This window comes from Salarias fasciatus (assembly GCF_902148845.1).
Source record: "Salarias fasciatus chromosome 7 unlocalized genomic scaffold, fSalaFa1.1 super_scaffold_4, whole genome shotgun sequence".
In the NCBI taxonomy this organism is placed as follows: Eukaryota; Metazoa; Chordata; class Actinopteri; order Blenniiformes; family Blenniidae; genus Salarias; species Salarias fasciatus.
In genome coordinates this window covers 17,973,766-17,993,258 of record NW_021941229.1, presented here as the reverse complement: position 1 = coordinate 17,993,258, position 19,493 = coordinate 17,973,766, and the positions used below count along the sequence as shown (strand labels likewise).

At 41.1% G+C, this 19,493-nt stretch overlaps 1 protein-coding gene across 4 annotated transcripts in view; it reads right to left on the bottom strand.

Annotated features, from left to right (window-relative positions):
• The window catches only part of rgs3a (regulator of G protein signaling 3a), a 124,900-nt gene that overhangs the window by 65,687 nt on the left and 39,720 nt on the right, over positions 1–19,493 (bottom strand). For 3 of the 4 annotated variants that reach the window (XM_030084115.1, XM_030084114.1, XM_030084113.1), the window contains 3 exons: positions 17,894–17,971; positions 14,765–14,876; positions 9,524–9,567 (listed from right to left, as the gene is read on the bottom strand). In XM_030084115.1, the coding sequence (XP_029939975.1) occupies positions 9,524–9,567; positions 14,765–14,876; positions 17,894–17,971 (234 nt within the window). Of the gene's footprint in view, positions 1–9,523; positions 9,568–14,764; positions 14,877–17,893; positions 17,972–18,144; positions 18,244–19,493 lie in introns of those variants that run through there. The other variant, XM_030084116.1, reaches the window with a different exon arrangement.

Genomic DNA, 19,493 nt, shown 5'->3' with positions numbered 1-19,493 from the left:
ATAGCGGTTTTACTCCAGCTCCTACATTAGTTAACCCCCACCCCCTGTTTATAAATCCACCCCTTCTTGGGATAAACATAAGAGCTAATGAAACTAAATTCAATGAATGGCCACAGGCCTGCCATGGAGTAGCTAAAAATACAAGCAGCATTTCCCCTTAATCAGATTGATTAAAGTGCTCCCTGGTTGAAGCCCTCCCCTTGAGCCATCTGGCAGATGAGTTTTCACTGTGTCACCGGACTGCTGTCAACACGGCTCACCTAAGCAGCCTCGGCGCAGGTCAGCATGGTTTCACTGACAGCTCATGTCAGAAGCCACTTTTTTTTTCTCCCTCACACTGCAGGATAATAATGAGACAATGCTAATGCTCTGCTGGCATGTCGGGGCAGGGGAAATAAAAAAGACTAATTTATGTATTGTGAAAGGGTCGTGACAATTTGGACGATGTTCGGGATGTCTGGTTCACTGTGAGTTGGATGAGAGGATCTACACGGCGTCATCATGTCAGCTTCTGTAGCTGATTCTCCCTGCTGCAAGTCTTCGTGCTTATCCGAGCCAGAAATCTCCCGAGCACAGTTTCATATTCAGCATACTCATATGAAAGTGAAACCACTCTTCTCAAAAAGACAGAACATTTAGAGAAAGAAAAAAAACTTTGCTTGAGTCTGGGAAATTTTAGACACAGTTCGTATTTATACCTGACGGGAATATGTGATGATTTAAAGATTTAAGCAATCCTATTGTGGTTGGAATGCCCTTTAGCCTTTTATATAATCTACACCTTTGCTTCAAACTCAGTCTTAAACTTTAGGAGGCTGGACTGAAAGTGGCAGAGATGACGATGCGGAGAGTTTCACTGGGACAGGCTGGACAGGAAGAAAGATGAACAGAGGAGACAGCTATGACTCAGTAGTTTGGAGAAAGAGAAAGTTTGGGCATGCTGAGGAGGGACAGCAGTATATCAGACCGAGGAGATGGAGCTGCCAGCCAGGAAGAGAAGATCAAGACATCCATTGATGCAGTGAAGGAGAGATAAACTGATCTCTTTAATGTGATGCGCACACATAGAGCTGATCCGACACAAACCCTCAATATTACAAGTATCTTTAAAAGGCAGTAAAATGGGGCTAAATGAAGACATAATCCCACAAACAGTACTTACAGGATGATGACGATGTGCGTGAAAATAGCCGTGTTTCAATTTTTTATTTTTTTTAAGTGATCTTGTAAATCTCTGAAAAAGGAATTATGACGCTTGCCAAATGCTCAGGAGGAAGGAGCGGCGAGATATGAAATGTTAAGTGCTTGTTATATAAAGTCTTCCGTCCGACTGTGTTGCTCTGATATCAAAGGGATTTTTCCCGAGAAAGTCCCCACACACCCTCACACCCAGCAGTGTCAAACCCTGTTAGTCATAGCTCCATACACTGAAGCCGAACGCGGTATCGTGACTCACTGTCACAACTGAGCGGGCCGGAGATCTGACTATCAGCACGTCATCGTTTTAATACGTTGCAGCCCAGTTCATGAGGCGCAGGCCGGCAGGACCAGTTCTTTTATGTATAAACTCTTCAGTCAGAACTTCCATATTCTCCATTGCTCTTCTGTGAGCTATGAGATATGACTTCTGAGGCTTTGGAGCTGCAGCATTTACTGGCTTTGTACTCCAGACAAGCGATGTGACATGAAAAGGGGCACTAATGATGTTAATGCGGCGAGCTGACTTTTCCACAAAATAGTTTCACTATTGTCATCGGATGTTGAAGCAACTTACTTTATAATCTTTTTTACTACATTTTAATTTTCATGTGTGTGTATTAGGGCTGAGCGATATATAGAAATTTAGGAAAAAAATAGCATTTTACAAAAATTCCATACTGAAAAATACAATGCCATTTATATCAATATGGTTTTTTTTTTCCATAAAAATGTTCCTATTTCTCATGCACTTACAGCCAATAAAGTTAAAAAGGAGTTGTATGGCACTTATATATATATATATATATATATATATATATATACACACACATAAAACTGAGTCATTTAAGAGGGGTTATTTCTTCTGGAGGTTCAGCCACACCTTGTTGAATATACAAATGAAATGCTGATAATAGAAATAAAATCAAAACACTCTGACCTGCCTCAAATGTATTATTTCATCTTCAACATTAAGACTTAAAAAAAAAAAACCTTTGGTATCAGTGTAACAGATTTAACGTCATAATTAATATCCACTGCTTTATAGATTTTTATAAGTTAAAGGGGAAAAAGTATCTTGACATATTATATGGTATATTTAAAAGATTAACATTAAAAAGGCATCCTGAATAATTAACAGACTGCATGTCGTCTTCAGCTTTGTTGATTTACATCTCCAGGCACTCCTATTAATGTAAATACAGGCGGAGAATGCCACTAGTCTTTGCTGCAGACTCCCTGTCTGGCGCTTTTCCCCCTTCCAACAGCAATTCCCATATTGTTTACCAGCATGAAGAAAGAGACTATATGCCCACTGCATCAACAGGCCTGAGAGGGGTCAGAGAGAGGTAGTCAAGTCTGGTTCTTATGCATGACTGCCTCATGACTGGACCGAAGGACGGCTGAAAAATTCATTAGAGAATTTTAGAGTTTATGTAATGGCGAGGCGGGTGAGACGGTGTTTCTCCACAGCCGAGATGTGCACTATAAAATAATCAATAAAAGGCTATATTTGTGCGAAACCCTGCTTCAGATTAGGCTGGGGCACTTTGGGATGAGATCTGGCTTGTGCTCGATGGGGCGCAATCTTTAAGGTCACTCTAATGAAGCAAAGAAGCAGGCCGGCGTATCGCGCACACGCAAAATACATGTTTAGGATTCCACATAAAAAAATGAAGTCATGGAATGCTCCCCCATCTCGCCTCTGTGGCTTTCCCACACTCTTTCATCTATTTCTAGTTTGTTTGTCTGGTTTTCAGCTCAGAGCTCATCTGCGGTTTGCCGAGACAAAGCTGCCCTGAACAGAGCGCATAAAGCAGAGTCCTCGGCTCGTCTCGAGCCCCGCGGCCACCGGGGAGGGAGATCAGCACATGACGGCGCTCGCAGGAGGTTTTCTGAATGCAAGCACAGTTCATAAAAAAAAAGCTTCACTCTCCAGTTTTAGCCTCTTGTTTGGAATGAGGTGGGGAAAGCATGGAACCATTGATGATTTCAACTAGATATTATTATCACTGACGCTTTTATTGAAACAGAGTGCTCTAACCAGGGTGATCATTCAAGGCAAACGTACAATGCTCCAGAGGCCGTGTGTTTAATGGAAAGTACTTCAAGTATTTATCTTTCGATGCTTCTCAACATGTACATACTTATGACACTAAAAGAAATCAATTATTTACTTCTGTACTTTTACCATAAAGGCTGTTGAATAATTCAGACGCTGATGAAAACGTTCCCTCGAACCAGTGGCATGGCGTGACGATAAACCACAGTTTAGCGCAGGTCAGGAGAGCAATTTGTCTCCGTCTTAGATCTCGGTGCAATCATTTTACTAAGAAGTGAATCTTCACCTGATTACAGTTTGATCTATTGAGGCCCAGCCTCGCCAAACGGCGGTGGCGTTTTAATTCAGACAAAAAAAAAAAAAAAAAAAAAAAAAAAAGCAAAGCAGACTAAGTTGCGGCACAGCTTGAGGGAAGAGGGCTACAACTCGGTTCAATTAGACCCCTGAGAGACTCGTCCTGCCCTGGCACCGTTATGGATAGCTACCATAAAGTAGATCTTTTGCTGACAAGAGCCCCTGGGTGCATATCGTTCACGCCTTCAGACTGCAAGTGACAGCCTGTACGTCATGCAGTCAATGATGCGCCTCGCAGCTAAGATAACATTTAAAGACAGAGTGGAAAAAAAAAAGAAAAAAAAAAGAAGTGCATCTGTATATTCACTGATAATCAAAAAAAATATTTTTAGACTTGGATAAAGCGTCACACGGTGATTTTCCAATCAAAATAGGCTTCTTGTTTACCAGGTTTGCGAGCGTCACAGAAGACGTCAGAGAGCACGATACATGAGAACGCTGACCTTTTACAGTACGGGATGCTCGCAAAAAACAGAAAACACAAAATAAAAAAATTGTATGCAGAGTGCAGCCTGTTTGCCTGCCGACTGAGCTCCCTCGCAGCTCCACATCCCACATGCGAACTCTCACACTGGGATTTCACCTACTTTGGTGGAGCATCTGCTTATCTCATTTCTCCTCAATCACTGCATCTCCTCACTGGCACGATTAATATTTCAAAACCAATAAACTGCAAACTCCAGCGTGGATTATGATTTGCATTGACGACGCAAGAGTGAAATTGTCTGTAATGGCGGGCCAATCAAGAGCAACAAATGTGAGATGTGATACGAACGGGCGGCGAGCAGGTGGCGTTAAGATCGGGGTAAGTCGCTCCGCTCACTGTTACCGCTGTGCTTTGGTAAGTGAAGATTATTCACAGAGTTTTATTGTCATTAGTGACGACTCTGCTGTGCCGAAACATTTATGGCAGTTTCTAGGAAATGGCAGAAAAATGAGTGACCACACACTTACTGGAAAACCTCAGACACATTAGCACATCCATCACTGCCCCAACTTTTAGGCAGCAAGCTTGAAAACAGAGCTTTGAACAAAGTAATATCTATCTGTCATGAGTCAGTTCACAAAACAAAATGCTACACTGACTTCTTTTTTTTTTTCTTTCTGTTTCTTGCAGCCACACAGGGAAAGTTAATGAAGCCACTAAACTTTTCCGAATATATTCTCAGACTTACGTCCCCGCTGTCAGAGAGCAGGTGCTGCTGAAGAGAGCCTGCTTCCCTCGTGAACCTTCTCTTAGGCCCAACGCGGTCGGCCAGGTTGCCCATGATCGCTCACTGTAGACGGCGGAGGATTCCTCAAGTCTGCTACAATCTCGCGCGCCGCTCGTCTCCTTTCTCTTCTCGCCGTTTCGTTTACCTACACAACGCCGTCTAGCATCCTTTCTTCCAGCGCCACTGACAAGCTTACTCACACTCCACTTTGAATAGACACAATTGCATGCAATCCCCCCCTCCTCCCTCCACACATACACACACACACACTTTTCTTCCAGGCATAAACTAGGTTACATCCGTTTTGAGCAAGTGCTAAAATAGGACGACCTCCAGCAACAGAGGAGAAGGGCAGGACTAGACAAAGAGAGCGGACTGTGACGGTGAAAGTGTGCAATTTTCACAGCTTTAGGGGAAAAAAAAGTTTCATTGATGCCAAATTTAAGGGCTCAGTGTCACGTTCGCCTTAATCTGTGCTGAAGTGATTCAAAATGGTCGCAATGCAAACAGGCTGTTTGCATCAAAATAAAAAGCAACACTGCAAGACGCTCTTGCGCCGATGTGGATGAGACACTTCCCCAGTTAATCTTGTTGCAGGCTGAGATGGGAAAACTTTGCGGATCCGGTTTGTGTGCTGATTTTCAAACCTTTTGTTGCATTCGCCGAGCATATTTCAAGCTATTTATAGCAGCGTTACAGAAATATAGTGTGTTGTTTACTTTAGCGAACGTCTGGCTCTTTTCTGCTTTTATGGTGGATACAGAGTGGAGATGTTTGAAGAGGGGAAAGGCGTGCACGGGGAATAAACTCAGTAAATCATGCAGAAAACAAATCAACCTTGCATGCAAAAAAAAAAAAAAACAAAAAAAAAACACACACACAATCAAACCTTAGATTGAATCGGTGAGAATATTCACAATGAAATATTTGAAAAAAAAAAAAAAAAAAGCATTATTGCTTTTCACCTGAATTCATTCAGATTTCATTACTAATGTAGGATCATGTGTGTTAATAGAAAGGCGAGTGGCGGTCCACCGGTCAAACACAATGCTTCACTGGAAACGAGAGTGCTGCAAAGAAAAGGCGTCCCCAATGCCTATTTCTTTCTATTATTCTGTCTCTGCTCTTGACCTTTGCACAGACAGGCCGGACAGTGCAATTCAATTAAACACCATCACATTACACCCTACCGTAATTTAAGTAAACACACACAGATACAGCAGGAGCCGTGAGGATCAGGGTCGCTTAAATGCATCTTGATCATCATCATTCATCTTTGATCAGCAGAGTTCAAAACTTCAGAGTCCTGGGGGGGGGGGGGGGAAATAAATCCTCCAAGTCCCCTTTGATATCTTTTCCTCTCTGTATCTCTTTCATCCCTCTCTACAGACCATGCTCACATGTTCCTTCACTTCACACACCGATGCGCCTCACCACGGGGACCAAAAAGGTCAGCTACCATGTAAAGACTGTCATCACTTAAAGATAAATGAACACTACAGTCGTTTTAGCAGCTGCTCAGGTTTGAGAATTAAAGGCAGACAGGAACTATTTGTATTTCTGAATACATTTTGAACAGTAATGCACTTGACGACGATGTTACAATTCTGAAAGTGCCTTTCTTAGTGTTTCTACCGTCATATGTGAGAGAACGAAGCTAAAGGAGAGAGTGAAATGGTTGCTGTGCTTCATTGTGGCTATTGTTAGTTCCCCCAGGTATGAAATGAACTGCTGACAGGTGGAACAACTATAACAGATGACTGCAGAGTGTGTGTGAGTGTGTGTGTGTGTGTGTGTGTACACTTGTGTTGGTGCATCTGACAGTATGGTAGGAACAAAGAGAGAAATTGCATGAAGAAGAAGTGATTCTTGACTAGAGACAAGCACAGAATATCTTTATACTGTACATAAAGCCTGGGGAGTCAGATTCTGCAAACACTGTACTTATTTATTCATAGAAACCATGAACTGCACAATACATTATTTTAGCTCAGAGGAACAATAACAGTTTGGAAAATAACACACAACAACGCGATACGAGCAGTTCTGCAGTTCTTGTTTCAGTGTTGTGTAAAACACAAAATATGGCTTGAAGTTACTCAAACCTCCTGCATTTCACTCCCATGCTGTCTTATGTAAGTGTTTCTATTTATATATGTTTCCTAATTGGATAGTCTGAATAATATTGGAGCCTTTTCCCTTGCCTTTCTCCTGCCTGTGGGACACTTATCAGGCCCTTCTCATTCTGTCTGGAATTTCAGAGGGGAAAAAAAAAAAAAAGCACCCTTTAAAAGATTCATAAGCTGCTAATGAGGTTACGTAGCACATTTCAAAGCGGGGAAAAAAAAAAATACAGTGACAATATGAGCATGTGCGCTCGTGTGGCTGCAGTTAGAAGGGGCTGGGCTTTTCGGATTTGCTCGGTGAAAAGATTAACCACACCAGCAGACACTTGCAAATTGTAGACGAGTCACGGTGGCTGGACGGGTTTCTGAAAAAAGGCGAATGGTTCAGCCGTCTCCTCAAGCTTATACTCTCAAACCCTTCCCAGACCTTTAAGTGTGGAACCTTGAAAAGCTCTAATTTGAAAAATGAGTTCAAAAGTTTTACCGAGGCTATTAGGAGACTTCAGAAAGCTGTTTTCAAATCCAAAGAGGCAATTATTTTTGTGAAAATGTACTGATGTGAATGAGGAAGAGCCATCTTACAGGGCCAGTCTGTGAGATTTGATGTCTACAGAAGGTCAACTGAATATGTTTCGATCTCATTTGAAATGTTCTTCAGATCCAAAAAATGTAGCTGACCTCGACTCTGTGAGTTTGCATGTTTCCTCCTGTCTGTGCATGAATTTCCTGTAATTTTGTCCCACAGTCCAAAAACATGTGTGTAGGACTGATCGGTTAATCGAACTTGCAGATAGCTCTATTAGGCTGAGCACCTGAATATGGACTTAAAAGTCCAGTCCATTTGCATCGTGAGTTTAGAGTCAAGTGTGAGTTTTCATCTCAAGTTGTCTGTCTGTCTGTAAAAAGTGAATGCAGGTATTGTGGGATAAAATGCAAAACCTCACAAATATTGAATTACAGCAAGTGGTCATTATAATCAAGAGTAATTACATGTAATCTGACCAGGTTGTGGGGAAAATGAGAGGTGTAGTAATCAGGCTGCATTTATTATTTCCTTCCGAGACGCTGAATTACCCATTGATGGCTTCAGGTTCTCGTCCCTTTTTCTAGTTGTTACAAGTCATGAATATCAATTGTTCTACGCTCCAATGTTTCGCTCTCTTTAGCGACGACAGTACATGGATGCGAACTGTTAGTTTTATGCTAATGCTAAATATTGAGCCCACTTTTTCTTTGGTGGGAGATTTGCATTGTGCCATAAATCTGCATATCTTTGCATGTGCAGGAGTCCCGAATCTGGCTCCGACTCGCCTTTTTTATTAAACATGCTATTGATGAAACCCTCCGCCATCTGGAGCGCACGTCTAATGCTCTGTCAGATATGTTTCACATCAGGACGACGCTGCCAGAAATGACTCCGATAAAGTCTCCAGACACAGAACATGCACATCAGATATGCTGCGTATGAGACCCACACGTCTGCACAATATGACGGAGCTCGCGGGTCGTTACAGCTCCATGCAGGAGGCTGATGATGAGAAGCAACGGAAACCAAATGCATGGCAACCTTAAAGGAATGAAGAGGCCTGCATTTATAGTCTGCAAAAATTTCAGGCTTGAAAATTTCACCATTGGATGGTCATGAAGGCTTACATGATGGGGAGGGGCAGCAGAGGAAGATGGGACAGAACGACTGGCTACCGTCATCTGCAGATAAACTCGAACTGTGGCCAAGCTGCCGGGAAAACCGACGACCGAACAGCTGCCCAAAAGCCTCATAACCTATCAGATGCGATCTGCCAGACGGCTTTCATACGCTCCTTGTTTCTGTCCGTTTCTCGACAAGTTGCTTCTTCGGCTGTCTGCCACCTTCTTCCTGCTCTGTTTCAGTAATATTTGGATTTTTTTTTTCATCTTGAAACAAGTGTCTAAACACTGCAGTGAAAATAGCAATGTGAAGCTGCAACCGCTTATGCAGCGTTGGAATAAATCCTCCAAAAATAACTGGCTACAACTGAATTTCAAACAGTGAAACTTTATTTTAAATGTACTACACATTAACTGGAATGTTTTTAGTCTTTTGTATCTTAATGTTTGCCCTTATCAGGAAGTAGCCAGTAGACATTATGGTTCACGGCTTGATATTTTCACACCCGTGTTTGAATCAATATGTTTTATTTTGAACTTCATGTAGGTCTGTGCTGTTGTTTTCCTCTATATCATAAACACTGGCAGCTAATGCAGGGAATGAAATTAAAAACTCATCAGAAAAAAAAAAAAACAATTTTTCAGCGTACTGCTTATTGTAATAGTATATTTTTACATTTTGCAAGAATGTGTGAAAGAGGCATGTCTGAGACAGAGTCCGATTCGAACAAGACACACAGAGAAAAGACATTTTCATTAGTGCTTTCTGCTAATCCTTGTGTCCTCCATGTAATGTGATTTCCACCACAGACAATTGCCCCTGCGGCTCACAGACAGTCCACATTAGATCCTTCCTCAGCCTGGTCTTTTCTCTGTTTTCCTGTCTTACAAACACACAAAAACAAGACTTTTTTTTTCCTTACCTCTGTCATGTGAATAAGGTAGAATCTCAGTTCTTCTGCATAATCTGCAAAACAAAATCAGAAAGACGTATTATAATTATTGAAACGGGTTTTTTTTTCCCCCTTTTTGACTTAGTTTCCCCTGTGCGGGCCCCTTCGCTTGCGGCCTCCTAAATAGTACATAAAGCAGTGTTGTTGATTTCTGTTGATGATTTTGGCAGAATACTTGTATTGATGGAAACGTCACTCTGTGGATGAGCCTCACAGAGTCGACCTCTCATCATTCACTGCTGAAGCGCTTTGTGAGACAGGCCTGTGGGTCAGGACTCGAGATAAATGGTTTTAATCGAGTGAATACACACACACACCACACACACTCCCAACACAGACCCACAAAATCTATATGTTGTGGTGATATTTACGATTATTTTACTTCACATAAGCCACACACTCAGGCCAAATCATCCGTCTACTGTAAGTCTGTGAATCTTCGTTTGGTCAGATGGTGCAATGATGACCCCGATCTTCACTTTTCAGTCTGGTTTCTCCCTTATATTCAATGTAAGATGAGTTTCTACGACGGAGTGAGTTTTACTTGGTGCTCTATAAATCAAATTGAAGTGAATTGAATTATTAAATTTGGAAACGAGGTTGCAAATTTGAAAAAGCAGCTGATCTGATCAAAGCGCAGCAACAAATTCAATAATAAAGGGGTTTTTGTTTTATTCCTTGTGTATCGTAAAAGCATTTACTGCACCTCCAGGAATGTGTGTGAATCCAGAGACTATATCTGATTACCTTGATTCATGAGTGTTATAAGCCCACAGACACAAAAAAAGGAATTGCTTATATTCCTTTTCCACAGAAAAATAAACCAATGCTTGGGCTTAAAACTCCAAAACTACTTGAAAGTATAGATGAAGCGTTATATTATATTATGCTCGTTATGGCAGCAGTACAGTTCAGTCAAAGATGATATTCAATATGTGCATTCAAAATAGGAAAAAGGAACAGTATTGACAACCTGCCAGATATTGAAAGTGGAACTTATCTGGAGAAAAAGGTCAGAAGCTTAGAATCACTGAACTTTTTCAGCAAATCTACAACCACAAAATTACTATAAATCCCAACAACCCAAATGTAATTTAAATAAAATCAATAATAATTGTCTTTTTGAAAAAAGTTGAGGCATTTGGCTTCTTAGAACTGTGTTTTATCTGCTTTTTGGTGATCTTTCCTTATGGAGCACTTCCATGTTTTCTGAGACTTTATCATCAACAGTAAGCGGGAAACTAAATTCTTATATTGATGACATTTAATATGATTTATTCGTGAACAAGCTATTGCTCCTGCGACAATTAGGCTTTCCACACTGACTTTAACGGACATAACAGAACAATGTTTTTGCTTCATAGCATAAAAATGCAGATGATGTTGATCATCAGGCGGGTTAATCCCTGAACCAGTTCATCACAGAACCAACAGAGAGATATTCACACACAGACACACACTCCATCACACCAAACCTCAAACACATGTTTATGGATGATATGAGGAAACTGGTGTGACCAAAACACACACACACACAGGGAGAACACGCAAACACCACACTGAACAGCCTATAACAATACTTGAAGTGAGGATTTGTGTTCACTGTGAGTGTTCTGGCCACACTCCCTAAAAACTCTCTGAACGTGCTTCTCTTCATCATCAACAGCAGAGGTCACTGTTGGATATCTTTTACACACAGTGTTCTCCCAGACAGAAGGATGAAAGCTATGCTTATAGGAGATATTTCATATTTTTGGACATCCATACAAATTTCAATGTACTTTTTTTTCCCCCAGTCTTGGTGGAATGATGCAGAGCCTTTGATCGCTCAGCAGATAACTTGATATATTTGTAGCGTCTGAAAAGCTGTGACCTGACAGGGAAGTCAGGAGATTCTGCACACTGAGGCAAATGTCAAAGGTGTAGTAACCACAATAGTCTATGTGTCTTTAATCTATGTGGAAAAACTAGCATGATCTTTACAGTATAGACATATTTTCTCTCTGTCTAAATTACAACGTTGGCAACACAACTGTCAAGAGTGTTTATATCATATGCTATAGGTTTGTAAAACGTTGCTCTTTAAATTGAGATATGGTAATTTGTGTGTGTGTGTGTGTGTGTGTGTGTGTGTGTGTGTGTGTGTGTTTCTACCACTCTCATTGTTTCCCACGCTCCTCAGCTAAGCATCGGGGTCACATGAACACAGGAAAGCCCCTTTATTGAACTTGCACTGTGTCACTACACACACACACACACACACACACACACACACACACACACACACACACACACACACACACACGCACACACGCACACACACACACACGCCAAACACACCCTCACTGAAACAAACACAATCCCCCGGCGCCTCTTTCCTGAGTGACGCTGCTGAAGCAAAATAACAATGACGGGCAGTGGTGCGTGTGTGTGTGTGTGTCTCTGTGTCTGTGCATGTGTGTGTATGTGTGTCCTCTCGTGACACACAAAGACACACAACCCTTGCTGGATCCCCACCCTGGTGATCACTGATTGTTCGGGCGCAGGGTGGAGGTCAGGAGTGGTCCAGACGAGACCAGCAGTGTCTGTGCAGAGGAAAGACCAGTCCGGCTCAAAGCAAATGTGTTTGATATGTCTTGTTTTTTAAAACTCAAAATATGTTTTGAAAGCTCATTTTGAATCTTGTGGCAGCAACACATCTAAAAAAAAAAAAAAAAAAAAAAAGGTTAGACTACTGCAATCGAAGTCTGGGAAAGCAAGACAATCTAAAAGCTGGAGGAGCAGATTGCAGCCACAGCAATAATAGCATGACTTGGAGTAAAAAAGGAAAAAAAAAAAAAAAAAAAACATTTCAAAAAGAAAGACTCTCAAAAGTAACATTGGATGTGGATTGAGCAATTTGTCTGAGAAAACAAAAAGAAAAAAAAAAATCTGATCAATTTCTTCAAAATGTTGCTCAACTCAAAATTACAATCATATTGTGTGTAATGAACCAGTGTCACTGGTCCGTCCTCCAACCCCCAACATGGACAGACAGGGAATCGCTCTTCGTCTGGCCTCTACCCTTCCATCTATTTGACAGGTCGACCCCGTCAGGAGTGTGAAAATCTAGTCAACATGGAGACATGCGAACTACCACCACAACATCACCACTTCATTGCTGCCCATCAGGATAGCAAAGGACAGACAATAGAGACTTCTTTAAAGATCTCATCATCTACATCATGAAAAGGTTGTGTGCAAGGGAACAGGTCAAAGGGCACATTTAAGTGTTGCTGCCTTAAAGATGGGCTCGATATCACTGCATGGGTTCAGGAAGACTTCCAGAAATGACTGCCGCTGAGCCTAATTTTCAGTGTCTGACAGATATCACACAAAGAAGAAGCCGTGTGGAAAAAGCTGCTCTGCTGTCAGATGAATCAAAATTAGGGCTCACTGTCTGAGCTTGGTGCCTACCGGAGCTGCAGGCTCTGATCGTTTCCGGCAGAATCCTGATTTCTCCTCTGGTTTCAGGTGCCCCTATGACCCCGCCTGACCCCACACGTCTTCCTCATCCGTGAGTAGCAGGTGTTCTCAGATTTGTCAGTTAGGTTCCCAGTTCTTCTCTTTCTGCTGTTTGTTTTGAACATATCTATACACGGACAGTAGCCTGCTGCAATTTTTGTTTCCTGACCACTCGTGTACTGAACTCTGACTCCCATCCCGCCCAGGACACTGTTTCAACCTCAACTCTGGCAGACTCAAAAGTCATTCGAGGCGAACAGACGAAATCACAGCTTCATCTCCAAAAAAGAGAGAGACCGCTGCAGGAACCACAAACTGGCTGCTTCTGTTCTTTCAAACTGTTTCTATTCAAACACTCACAGCTGCACATAAACAGACACAAAGAAGAGCAGATACACACCTCTTTATGTACACCATTATATCTGACTTTTACTTTGCAATGAAATAAGATTCTTCCTGAGCTTTAATAAATTATCCAAACTGTTGTTGGCCTTCTGAATTATGAAATTGGGGGCTTATTTGTTTGTCAGTACTTTGTCTAAATTGACAATTTATACATTTTTCCAACCATTTTTTTGGCATTGGGTTGTGCCTGTTAATAAACATTAATTTAACAGTACGTGAAGCAAGAGCATTACTCTGCATTAATGATGGATCATCCCTGACAAAACTTTAAAAATGGTTTCAGTTTGATAACAGATTGTTTGTGGACCTGATGCGGGGACCTCTAGGGTAGAAGCAGTTAATGAGCTGTTGAAATAAGACAATATTATCAATCAGCGGGCAGCAAAGAAATCAATAAGGCTGCTGCGAAAACACGTCAAGGATGATGTATTTAATACTGAGGCAGAACTTTTCTCAGGGTTCTTAAATATTATCATTTGCTTCACAACAACTGAGTTTAAATAAGTTAGAAATCAACAATCTCTGCCTGAAGACACAAAATGCCACGAAGAGGGACGATTACAGAATCACTCTGACAGAGCGGACAGTATCGACACAGCGGTGACCTCCGGACACCCAGCTCCCGATAAATCGATTCTGTAATCCTGACCTCTTGTTGACTCTGTCACTTAGCCGTCACACACGTCACAACAAACGGTAGGAAACTCGTGCTGCGCCGTGCGTGACGCTCAACTGAGAGGACTGAGAGTGCAACTGACTGCAGATTTCGCTTCTACAGGAGTGAGTGCGTTCTCTCACCTCCGCGCCGTGCCCGTTTCCTCTGCCAACAGTCTAAACACTGATATTTACAGCTGGGCCTATTTATTTGATTCGCCCCGGCTCTGACGGCCAAACTATTCTCTCCATACCAGCGGAGGAGATGATTGTTTACGCCAAGGTGAAATAAAAAGACAAAGCAACAGGAAATCATGCAGCCTTTCCATAAATACACTGTGGCTGAGCATGACTGAAAATATCACTGCATTCAAGGCACTGTGTGTTTATTTTTGGGTGCGCACTCTGTGTTTGTTTCCCTTTTGATTCAAAAGTGTTTTTTTTTTTTTTTTTAATGGAAACATGCAGATAAGATTGTTTGGTAATTTACGTCTGTGTTGCAATTTTGGCAGTTTTGTGGTTTGTATGTGCAGATGAGGCAACTTACCGACCTGTCAGTTGACAAACACACCGAATATGGATGCCTGAGTTTCTACATGACCATCTAAACATTTCATGTGTTTAACATGTGTTTGAAGGCCGACGTACCGTCCTGGAGCCGCAGCTGCCGGAGGTAGAGGGGACTCTGAAGGACGTTACACCTTCCTGGCTCAGTTTCTCTTGTCACCAGCATCAGGTCGCTGTAGATAAACACTGTGACCTAAAAGAGATGGGGCGGGAAGACTCACATGAGGAGCGAAAATCAGCCAAGTGAAACAGCGGAAAGGTAGATTCTCATCTCAGGTTGGCATTTCACTCACTTTTATTACGGATCTCAAATTGACCTCATCATTCAACACTTCTCTACATGTCGTTCCACACCAAATATCCACGACAGAAAGTTTTGCTCATATAAAAATACAGTGCAATTTGGGGGAGCTGTAATAAATATATTCATGCAAAGAAGAAATATCACAGCTGTAAAAAGTATTTCCACACCTCAGAACTCGGAGAGCTGCTTTGAAGATCTGACTGAATTTCACAGCTCACCATGACAGCTCATGACTGGTTTGCTGCTTGTGCAATGGTTAAGGTGAGAAAAGTCACACCAGTGGGGCATTAACATGCAAACAAATCATGCCTGGAACAAATGGCAGTGAAATGAAGAAAAGGAAGTCAGAAGAAACTGACCCAATCTATGAACGGTGGCTGCTTATGTGGTTTTCATGCAACACAGGACGGTGGAATTCGTGTAGATGGTCAATGTTTCAAGACAATGCTTTGTGCTTTGGTAGCTTCCTTTGAAGGGTGAGACAGCAGCAAGGGAATTTCAGAGCATGTGGTTAAAGTGTGCGCCCGCATGTGTGTGTGTGTATGTGTGTGGGTGGGTGGGTGAAAGAAAACGTTTAACACAGGCAGGAGGTAAACTGCTTCCTCACAGAGAAAATGACCTCAAATGTGCACGTTATGCATGTGAACCTTTCATAAGAATACAAATACTTCCAACTACCAGACTTTTCCTATACTCACATTTGACCATTAATATAATTTTTACAGTGCACTGATACATGGATACATAATTATGTCACTTGCATTTGATAAAAAGCTTTCCAAGATCAAACATGTTTCATGTAAATATGAAGATGTCTCTAAATGGAAAACAGAAACTCTATCAAGACGTGTAAAAGATTCCAAATACCATCTTGCCATTTGTCATACAACTGGTGTTCGAAAACATAATGGTTTATCTACAAAAAGTGGCTTGAATATGACTCTTTATGCAGAGCACATATAATCAGATATAATGTCAAACTGACATGACGGTACTTATTTCATTAAGATAACTGTAAGACAACCGTTTTTCAATAAAATAAAGACGACAAGTTGAAAAAGTTCAGCAGCACTTCAAATTTTTGTTCAGTTTCAGGCTATGTGAAGGGATATGCAACTTATACAACTTGAATTGATAGACTGTAAGAAAAATTATGCAGAGGACATTTCTGCTTTTAAAAATATTTAAAAAATGGGTCGAAGAGGTTATATGAACCTCATTTTTGACATTCTGGGATTTATTCATTGACTGAATCAGATGATATTCGCAGAGTGTTTTTTTTATTTCTCATACATACAACCAATGCGAAAGCATTCAGCATTTGATGTAATCAGCTCATTACATTTTCATCAATTTTAATCAAAACTTATCTTGTATTTATCCGATAAACTGCGTGAACTCTGGTGAGTAAGGAATGTAAAAGGATTTTATCCAAGACAGAGGTCATCAGAAACAAACGGCAAAGTGGGAAAAAGCTCGCTCTTGATAAAGCTGCTAAATGTGTGTTTTATGACTGACAGAATGAGCGTCCAGCGTTATGCCTCCATGCCAGCAGCTGCAAAACCACCAGAGAAAGACATTCAAAGAACTAAAACACAGGCTTCAGCATCCTCTATAATCCTATATTATTAAGCTTGACATACAAACACCACCAGATCAGAGAGGAGTGACCTGCTGGAGCAGCCAAAAAGATATCAAAATATCAATTCCTCTCTAACTGTAGCGAGTCGTGCTGTGGGTATTTTGACTGCTTCTAAGTCTGAAACTGAAAATTGTGACAGTTTTTCTCTGTGTAGCTGCACATTTATCATGATAATAACGCCAACGTCAGTTGCTACATTTTAACAAACTGCAAATATTATAACTTTAGCAGACATATTATTTACAGCACGTTACATTTAAATTCCAATAGCAAAAAAAAAACAAAAAACAAAACAGTTCTGCTTTTTTTTTTTTTTTTTCCTTGCTTCTATTTCTGACAGATGAAATTACAGAATATAAGTCAATAATTTATATCCACGGCGCTTCTAGAAGGATGGCCCTTCACTTGTGAAAGCCTTTCATATTATTACCTCCCTTCCACTTTTACTGGAATAAGAAATGCATTCGAAGGTGCCACATAATGCAGAAAACTCAAGGTGATCCTAACATGTTGTGAAGGGATGATTAATACATGTGGAAGTCACTACGCTTCCCTTTGATACATAAAACAGAATTTCTCTGTCAGTCAGATCTTTGGCGCTCTCCACACGTATCTATTATTAATCTTCCTTGACTCATGTGGACCTGCTAGTTCAGAGAAGTTACAAATTCATAAGAGATGTTCAGCAGACATCTCGTCTGCTCTGCCTTTTCCCTCCTCGAGAGATGTTGCTTCATACTTGTGTCTTTATTTTTTTTACATGCATGCGTGACTCTAAAACACACACACAAACGCAGTGAACCGTCACTTGCAGTTTCATCGAATAAACAAATCACAAAAGTGGTTGTGACAAAATGTTTGCCACTGGTCTTTGTTGTCTCCTGCAGTCTGAAGAAACTGAGGAAAAACCTCGAGGACAATGCGACTGAAAACTGTTTTTAAATGCACAAAATAAATAATATTGCATTTAAAGTTCATGCAGAAATGTACTACTAGGTACCTTTTTTTTTTTTTTTTTTTTTTTTTTTTTAGCTTTCCTTAACTGTAGTCTGAGGTGACATTCTGCATGATGTTTTATTCATTAAAAGGGGAGTGAAAACAATTCCTGTCCAGAACTGACAAGAGCATTAAGATAATGCCTTCTGCTCAGTTTAACTGTATAGCAAATGTGCTCTGCACATAAACATTTTTATTTCTAATTCTATAATGTTTCCAGACACGCATTTGCTCTAATCACAAATGAAGAAGGTGTTCTCCTACTTACCTTGAGAGAGTGGTGCTGGCTCTCATGTAGTATCATCTCCTCGGATATGATGAGAGCTCGGCTGCACAGGTCAAGAGGCTGAACACACAACCACAGATCATTTCAGATAAATCCCCAAAACAAGTATCTTACAGGTCTTTAACAAGCAGTACAAGTTACACCTCCAATGCAAGCTGTTTCTCATTACCCAAAACCCACAACACATTTTGAGATAGAACCAGAGACAAAGGACAGGACATTTGTTTCAGTACCGAATCCATGTTAGCCTCAGTCAGTCTGCTAAAAGCCAAGGACGACGTCTTTTCACTTCATGACAAATGACTGAAACTGACAACTCAGACAGAAAGTACGTTGTGTGGTGGCAATGACACTGACACTTAAAAAGAGGCAAAGCAGCTACGTGGGAGGAGGAACTTCCTGTTGGGTCCAGATAATGACAAAAGGCCAATTCAATGTGCGACTAAATGCAACATCAGTGCACTGCCTAAAGTGCACTCAAAATAATCAAGAAAACATTTGGAATAATGTGAGCTGTCTGCGTTCTCTGCAAATATAAAAGATCCCAGTGACATCTAACAGCTTGCAGCTATTGTAAACACATTTTCCACCCACATAATGTCCATTTGCATGGTGCATATGCAGAAGTGAGGAGTCTGCCTCAGAAAATGTCAGTTTACCTTGCCTGTACTTCCAAGTTTTGGAGTAATCACCACTGGCATGTAAATTGTCAAACAGATCATATTTGAAAAACAAAACAAGCCCTTAGTTTTAAGGCATTTCTCATGAGCAGCACACAGTATTGCACGAGAAAATAAAACTATAGCCACAATAAAGGAAGTGGTCAAGATGATTCTGTAAAATGCCTACATCAAACAGCAGTTTCCTTTTGAGCCAAATGTGCAAAAGCACTCCGTCATACTGTGTCTAGAATGGTGCAACTTAATGCAGTGTCACATACAGTATGAGTCTGGCTGCCTGCAAGACTTGTGGAGGCCGGTTTTAGGAGGATTATTATGACCTGTTGACCTTGGATGCGCATATGGGAGGTTTTTGACGTCTCCCTGTCCTCAATCCTTACGTATTCTGCATTCATGCAGCAGACGTTTCCCTTCTTATCAAAGCATATTTGGATACAAGGTAGGTGGCAATATTATCTAATAATTTGGAGTTAGTGGGCAGACAGACATTTTTATTAATCTGAATGATTTACAAGCTACACCCGTGAGGCGACTGTGGCTCGATTGGTAGAAAAGTCGTCTCCCAGTTTAAAAGTTGCAGGTTTGAATCCCCATCTCCACATGTCGAGGTGTCCTGGAGCAAGACACTAGACCCTGAGGAGGTTCCGCTGGATGGACTGAGCACCTGGCATGGCAGCTGCCTCCACTGGAGTGTGTGTGTGATTGTCAGTGTGAGTGTGATTAACGGTACAAAGTGCTTTGGGCTTTTGGCTCAAGAAATCCATTTACTTGTCCCTCCTCTGCATGATGCTGTTTGTCTTCAGTTTATGCCTATTAGAATTTCATGTGTGTACAATTTGAGAAAGAATGTTGTTGAATTTTAATTTTGGCACTTAAAAAAAATATATTTTTGGTATCTGAGG